The 7,335-nt window shown below is 43.3% G+C and overlaps 2 protein-coding genes across 4 annotated transcripts; one reads left to right on the top strand and one right to left on the bottom strand.

Moving 5' to 3' along the window:
- Positions 1-2,654, bottom strand: LOC133472002 (L-threonine dehydratase catabolic TdcB-like). The gene is made up of 7 exons (XM_061762228.1): positions 2,582-2,654; positions 2,166-2,343; positions 1,279-1,460; positions 1,080-1,210; positions 867-1,015; positions 697-786; positions 1-320 (listed from the first exon to the last, which is right to left on the bottom strand). The coding sequence occupies exons 2-7, from the start codon at positions 2,341-2,343 to the stop codon at positions 79-81; spliced, it is 972 nt and encodes a 323-aa protein (XP_061618212.1). The 5' UTR covers positions 2,582-2,654; the 3' UTR covers positions 1-78.
- trmu (tRNA 5-methylaminomethyl-2-thiouridylate methyltransferase) lies at positions 1,437-7,276 on the top strand. 3 transcript variants are annotated; one of them, XM_061762224.1, is made up of 12 exons: positions 1,437-1,575; positions 2,770-2,879; positions 3,034-3,199; positions 3,278-3,384; positions 4,213-4,335; positions 4,404-4,576; positions 4,647-4,700; positions 5,010-5,076; positions 5,157-5,257; positions 5,467-5,611; positions 5,701-5,783; positions 5,882-7,276. In XM_061762224.1, exons 2-12 carry the CDS (start codon positions 2,792-2,794, stop codon positions 6,029-6,031), a joined length of 1,257 nt encoding a protein of 418 aa, XP_061618208.1. In that variant the 5' UTR covers positions 1,437-1,575; positions 2,770-2,791; the 3' UTR covers positions 6,032-7,276. The 3 variants fall into 3 exon arrangements, with proteins under 3 accessions (XP_061618208.1, XP_061618210.1, XP_061618209.1); XM_061762226.1 differs by having other exon boundaries at positions 2,770-2,927; XM_061762225.1 differs by having other exon boundaries at positions 2,770-2,971.
- Positions 7,277-7,335: the final 59 nt, after the last annotated feature.

The raw sequence follows: 7,335 nt of genomic DNA, 5'->3' as shown, positions 1-7,335 counted from the left end.
AAAGGTACTGTTGAATCATGCACACATTTGTTCCAATGGTTTTAACCGTCACAATCTTTCCATTTGCCTTATACTCTGTCAGTCTTGGAAGTTTGCAAGCTCGTCCTGGCCGATGTTCCCCCCGCTGAGGACGCAAACGACGTTGCTCCCCTCCAGTCGGGGTAACTTGGCGGAAGCGATAGCGGCGAAGGCGGCCGCACCGGACGGCTCCACCACCAGGCCGGCTCGGTACAGGGTCGACACGGCCGCCTTGATGTCGTCGTCGCTCACCAGGACTATTTCTTCTACGTAGCGCTGGCACAGCTCGTAGGGCAGCATGCCTGAGGCAAAGGGCCAAATTAAGAAGAATTGTGCTATAAAATGACAATATGACATTTTGAGCACAATTTGAACATTTTCACTTCAGGGTGTTCTCACTTTTGTTGCCAGCGGTTTAGACATGAATGGCTGCGTGTCGTGTTATTTTGAGGCAGCAGTATATTTAGTTATAAATTAAATAGTTTAGTTAAGGCATTAAATCGTTTGTATAATTGATGAGTCCCCTTTTATGGGATGTGTCCCAACATATTTATCTATGTGAAACCTGTAGGGATCGAGCTGTAATTTAGTCGAGATGCATAAAAAGGGGGGTAAAAATTGGTGAATAGGTGCATTCGCAGGTGCCGAACCGCGAGTGTGACCACTGTAATGCTGTACCTGCAAATGGTGGCGCAAGTCCTGATGCGATGCTGCGTGTGTCCATGCCCACCGGCTTCTTCTCGATGAAGCTCTTGTACATGGTACAGGCTGGGGTCAAGCATTCACGTCAGCGCCGATTCAGTTTGCTATATGGCTCGTTTTAGGGTTGGAAGATGTTTTCTTCTGACCTCCTTCTGGTTCCACACCGTAGATTCTGGTCTCGTCACATCCTGATAGCTTGATTGCAGCAGCCACTCCGGCCAGCAGCCCCCCTCCTCCGCAGCACACCACCACCACGTCAGGCTCGGGCACCGCCTCTAGGACCTCCAGACCCAAACTACAAACAGAGTTGAACCTCATCCGCTTGTACGTGTTTGACGTTGTTCAAAGCCTAAGTGTACCTGGCATGTCCTGCTATGAGATCCAGGTCGTCATAAGAGTGCAGGAAGGTCATGTCATCGTCCTTAACACAACGGTTTACCACATCCATCAGACAGGAAGTGGGAACTCTCTCCACATCCACGCCAAAACTCTAAAGGGAACAAAAAACAAGACTGAGCAAACTAATGATTTATGCTGCATATGGGCGTGACCTCGAACCTGTATGAGGACGGATCTGGACATCGGGGCATTTTCCGGCATCACCACTTTGCCTCTCGACCCGTAGTGTTTTGACGCGTACGCAAACGACTTTCCATAATTCCCGGCGGACATGGTGACAAAATGGCCGCCTTTTGGCCTCCTGGCAAATTGATTGGCCACACCTCGGATTTTAAAGGACCCTGTAATTCAAAAACGTAGGTCACCAACCTAATTAGTCCATCAGGCCGACCGAGCCGCTGCCAGCTGTTCACGTCACGAAACTCCAGTCGGGGGGAATCAATTAACTCTCGAGTGGTGAGAACAGTCGGATATGCTTGTCATTATTCTCTTATTATTGGTTGCGTTTTATGTTTTTGTTGTATCTGCACCATACAATAATAACGAAAACAGGTTTTCAGTTTCTATTTGTGTTCAATCATTATGTGAAGCACTTTTATTACAGCTGCGGTTGTTCCCCCTCCCAAAGTGCTCTATCACCAAAGCTGAGTTGAGATTTGATTGTCTCAAAAGTTCAGCAGTGCAAGTCTTCAGTTGACACGTATGCACGAACGTGCATCCACTGCGAAACAGGAAATGGCTCATTAATTCAGATAAGGACCATTGAATTGCTTCGCTGGTACGTGGGTATCTGTAGCAAGTATAAAGATAATCTGTCATTTACAGAAACTTTACGTAATTTCAGAAGTCGACAAGTATACTTTGAGGAGTTTGATGCTGTAATTGCACACTGCTGTACCCCGAATGCAAAAGTGTTCCGTGTATAGAGTCTATTCCAGTTCAGTTGTATTTAACTTTGAAGTACAATACATTTGCATTGGTTTTTTTTGGGTTTTTTTGCTGCATAATTAACATCTATAAAACCTGTATTAAAAGTACATTCTTACCCGTTGTCTGCATGTTCTCCAGTTTAATATAGATACTGTGGGCCTTGTGGACAGGCAGGGTGGTCTGGCTCCAGGGGATCATGGGGGTGTTGATGACACCCAACGGGCTTCTCCTCACGGTCTCCCTGGCTTCTCGTAGAAGGTCCAGGGTCAAACTGTCTGCAGACACTTCACCCATCTGTGCAAAAAAAAAATAATAATGTGAATTTGCTTTCGTCCCCTACACTATTATTGCAGAACTAAACAGCCTAAAAAGTGATTTTTCAAGTCCTGAATGAAATCAGGGTATTTGGCTCACACAGTTCTGGATGAAATTAAAGATGTATTTGTTTAACCCAATAAGAAAACATTGTGAACTTAAAAAACACAAGTTAAAATCTTAAGTGTGTCATAATTGATCAAATTAACTCACTAACCTTATTCGTTATCACGCAAATGTGAAGCTTCGTGGCGGTGTTACAATATTTTTTGTCCGCCCTCTGAAATAAACATTCCGTGCTGACTCCCGATTCTAGTCGGACCTTTATCCGCAACGGACAACAATGATGTCCGTGCTCAATGGTGACAGATGAGTGTTTGAGAACATTTCTTTTGTTTTAAACAGGTACTTGAGCGGAATAATTTGGATGAAGATGGGGGTCGTAAGGCACGTCGTGTGCGCCATGTCGGGCGGCGTTGACAGCTCAGTCGCGGCCTTATTGCTCAAGAAAAGAGGTGGGTCGAAGTCTCATTGACTGATGCACTGACAGGCCACTTCATTAGGTACACCACCACCATTGACAACCATTCCAAAAACCGTCACAAAGGTAATAACGCTAGTTTTGATTGAATATTGTTGATACCAAATATTGGATGTTGCTCATGCCAGGCTATAACGTGACCGGGGTTTTCATGAAGAACTGGGACTCCCTGGATGAAAGTGGAGTGTGCGCCACAGAGAAGGACTGTGAGGACGCCTACAAAGTGTGCCAGATGCTGGACATCCCCTTCCATCAAGTATCCTATGTTAAAGAATACTGGCATGAGGTTTTCAGGTATTCAAAACAACAATGTAAAGGTTATAAATGCCTTTTTCCTGCCCACGCAATCATAAGTCTTCTGCTCCTTTTCAGTAATCTGTTAAAGGAATACGAGAAAGGAAGGACTCCCAACCCGGATATACTCTGCAACAAACATATCAAATTCAACCATTTCCACAAGTATGCGATCATAACACTAGGTATGTTGTTACGGTCGACAACAAGCCGCAGCATGTGGAACCATTTGTTTCTTAATGTTGTAAAATCCCAGAATTAATATCAATGAGTTGTAAATTAAAATGTTTGCTACAATAACTGCATAAAGGAGACTTTTCGACCCTTGTGTCACTGCTGGGTTAAATCTCATTCAGTGCCGGCCCTCCCAGTTAACATGGATATTTGACTTCTAAAGCAGTCAATGGCACTGAATGTGTTCAATAAATAAGTAAGAACGTAGGGCCATACTACTTTTATGATGACCTCATTCTGTTATTGCTATTTAAAACGTTTTTTTCCCGAGTGGTGCTTCTCAAAAGTGTGGTGAAAGAATCACTGCTTACGTACAATTCAGTTGTATTTCACGTTTAGGTTCCCAGGAAGATGAGGTTTTATACAAATAAACTTTGTACTTAATCTTTAAGAACTGTTAGTGTTTAAACATGTATTTGTGTACAACTTTTACGTGCTATACATTTTAATTGAAACCATTTTTAAGTTCAGCCCCCCCTCCATATTAAGCACAGTGTTTGAAAACCACTGTTGCACAGTTATAAACTTGAACATGGGGAAATTTGACCCACATTGTAACAGGAGGGTTCATTACTTTAACGACTGAAGGAATAAGCAAATAAATGAATGCAACAAATGTAAATATTATTACAGGTGTCCTGATATTGTAAATGCTCAGCGAGCTGGATTTAAAAAATGGAACGCACTGGATGTGATCTGAAAAAAAAAAAAAAAAAAAACCTCATCATATCCAGCACAGAGCCATTTTGTGACATTTCTCGGCTCTTTTTGACATTTAGGTGCTGACGCCATGGCGACCGGCCACTACGCGAGGACTTCCCAAGAAGATGAGGAGGTTTTCCAGCAGACCCCCAAAACAGCGCCCCTTGTGCTCTTCAGAAATCGTTTTGAGTTCCGAAACCGTACGTGTTGCCTTCGCTCCGCATTTGTTCACCGATTTTCTCCTCACCGCTCTGTTCTCCCCTTCCAGCGGTGAGGCTGCACAAGGGGGCCGACCTCGTGAAAGACCAGACCTTCTTCCTCAGCCAGATCTCCCAGCATGCGCTGCGGCAGACCCTGTTCCCGCTCGCCGGCCTTACCAAGAACTTTGTGAAGAAGGTGGCGGCTGAAGCGGGCTTTCACCATGTGCTGAAGAAGAAAGAGGTTCCTCAAAATAAGCGCATGTGTGTAAGCCACATTTGCATACGTGTTTAATCCCAGTTTTTCATTTTAGAGCATGGGCATCTGCTTCATTGGAGAGAGAAACTTTGAAAATTTTATCCTGGAGGTAAGTTACAAAACGTGTAGCATGATCAGGGCTAGTGCGCATGGTTGTTTGTCTATAAAGTTGCCCTGCGATTGGCTGGCGACCAGTTCAGGGTGTACCGTGCCACTCGCCCAAAGAAAGCTGGGATTGGCTCCGGCACGACCCTAAGGAGGATAAGCGGGACAAAAAATGGATGGCTGGATGATTAGGGCTGAAATGGTGTGGAAAATTCCTTGAAGGTCACTGATAAAATTTCATGGAAACTTTCATTATGAATGATCATGATGTTTTTTCTAATTAATGCACGCCCCCTCCCCCACCCCCTCCCAGTACCTCAAACCTAAACCTGGTAACTTTGTGTCCATTGAGGATGGGACTGTCATGGGCACACACAAAGGTACGTTTAGACCTGTCGACGGGCGTTTAAATTCAGTGTGTCCCGAATTTAATGGCTCATCCTTTTACCTCTCCGTCAAGGCTGGTTCACTCTGACGCTGGGCCAGAGGGCGCGGATCGGAGGACAGAGGGATGCCTGGTTTGTGGTGGATAAGGATATCAATACAGGCGATGTGGTTGTGGTAAGGTATTCTAAGAACACATTGAAGAACATCAAATGTGAAATTGAAGACCACACAAAAAAGCCCCCCCCCCCCGCCTTATGCCTCCTTAGTGCTCCCCCGATGGCCTGTATAGGCTAATGAACAGACTGTCAGATTGTTCAAATTTGCCATGATCAACAGAAATCATAACAATTGAATAAACGATCTTAAATGTCTTTGGCACTCAGGCTCCGTCGACCAATCACCCGGCTCTTTTTCGCGACATCCTGCGCACGGAGCGCTTCCACTGGATCGCCGAGGACCCCCCGCCAGAACTGGTCCGGACCAAGATGATGGAATGTCACTTTCGCTTCATCCACCAGATGCCGCTAAGTGAGCGCATTTAATACTTTTTGAGAGTGATTTCAATGCAAAAAAAAAACCAAACATCCTTAGTCGACATTGTTTTGAATGCTTTCCAGCTCCCTGCACTGTGACTCTCAACATGGACGGCTCTGTGTGGATCTCACTCGCGCAGCCTCTCAGAGCTTTAACACCTGGACAGGTAGTAAATCAATTCAACTGTATTTATTTAGCACTAACGCACACACAACCAAGCACTTTTCATAATCTTTATAGACACCATCTGTCCCTTTCTTTCAGTTCGCAGTGCTCTACAAAGGCGATGAGTGCCTGGGAAGCGGGAAGATCATCCAGCTCGGGCCAAGCGAATTTACCATCCAGCGAGGTCGGGAATGTTCGGAAGCTACTCGGCTCAATAATCACAAGCAGAACCCAGAACCGGTCAGATGACACGGCCTCATGCCGACCCGATGGGTAAACTCCCGGTTACATTACAAACTAAGTAAGGGGTGTCAAACTCATTTTCGTCACGGGCCATGTGCTGTAAATGTATAATCACAACATCCATATTATTTCAATGGCCACATTTATTTGAATGTTTTGACATAATTTGAACAACAGATTGAATTTAAAATCAGAAGTCATGGAAAATAGTGGCTAGCGAAGATTTCAAAGTACAACTTCGTGTCCACATTTATGTTGAGAAAGGGATTTGGGGGAAATAAATGCTTGGAAAAAATAATTTAAGTGAAGAAAAATTGCAATGTCAAATGAAAAGGACAAATCCATTTAGCCAGAAACATGCAATAGGCGCACTTTATTTGCTTTAGTGAGTCGCATCAAATGACGTGGCGGGCCGCATTGAGTTTGAAATCCATCTTTTATGTGCACTACTTTGTAAGTATTTATTGCAAATGTTTTGAAATGAATGAATAGAATGGCAGTGTTAAACACTAGTCCTATACTCATGTTGCCTCCAACTGCAAAATTCTTGTATTTAACAAAAGTGACTATTGTATGTTTTATTAATGATCTATAGTAATATTCTTTTAGTAAGTAGTAAAAGTAAGAAAAAAGGCTCACTAAAATGCAGTTAATTGAAAAGGTAACATTGACATTATCACATGAACTTATCATGATCTTTTGAGATCATCTTATGAGACGATATTATGACATTTCTCGATAAAAGATTGTAAGATCTAAGATGTAAAACAAGATAAACGGGCAACGTTAATAATGATAGAAAAAGGTGTTAACCAAGAGTATGGGTCGTTTACAATTCAATTCAATTCTACATATGTGTATTTTCTGATGGATTTTGAAATGAAGGGGGTTTTACCAAGGAGAACGGATCTGGCAATTGTGAAGTCGGTTCCTCATTGGTCAAAATAGAGGGGCGTAAATAATGTGAGAAGTTCTTGTTATAACGTGAAAAAGATAGTTATAGCAGTGAACTTTCCGCGTTATTATGTGATACCTGTCACATATTATGATACTGACACTTTTTTTAAAGTGCGGCAGCAATACTATTCTGCACTGATAAGCCTATACACATCCATCCGCCTTCTATGCATAAGATGAATGTGAAAAGCTAAAAACTCACAGGAATATCATTCAATATTTGTTATATTTATTTCTTTTTCTGTTAGCAAATGTACAATATAAAGGAGCATGCTATTAAAAATGGTCACTGGGTTTGCATTGTCGTGCAGCTTTTGTCCACAACGGGGTGTTGTTACACAAGGCAACCCCCC

Source organism: Phyllopteryx taeniolatus, chromosome 22, assembly GCF_024500385.1.
Source record: "Phyllopteryx taeniolatus isolate TA_2022b chromosome 22, UOR_Ptae_1.2, whole genome shotgun sequence".
NCBI classification, from domain to species: Eukaryota; Metazoa; Chordata; class Actinopteri; order Syngnathiformes; family Syngnathidae; genus Phyllopteryx; species Phyllopteryx taeniolatus.
This window is presented reverse-complemented; position numbering and strand designations above follow the sequence as displayed.

Coding starts and splice junctions, on each gene's coding strand:
- LOC133472002 (XM_061762228.1), bottom strand. CDS start 2,343: ATGGGTGAAGTGTCTGCAGACAGTTTGACCCTGGACCTTCTACGAGAA. Junction 1,211..1,278: donor CCAGATCCGTCCTCATACAG/GTTCGAGGTCAC, acceptor TGTTCCCTTTAG/AGTTTTGGCGTGGATGTGGA. Junction 1,016..1,079: donor CTCATAGCAGGACATGCCAG/GTACACTTAGGC, acceptor CTCTGTTTGTAG/TTTGGGTCTGGAGGTCCTAG.
- trmu (XM_061762224.1), top strand. CDS start 2,792: ATGAAGATGGGGGTCGTAAGGCACGTCGTGTGCGCCATGTCGGGCGGC. Junction 5,258..5,466: donor ATACAGGCGATGTGGTTGTG/GTAAGGTATTCT, acceptor TTTGGCACTCAG/GCTCCGTCGACCAATCACCC. Junction 5,612..5,700: donor CATCCACCAGATGCCGCTAA/GTGAGCGCATTT, acceptor AATGCTTTCCAG/CTCCCTGCACTGTGACTCTC.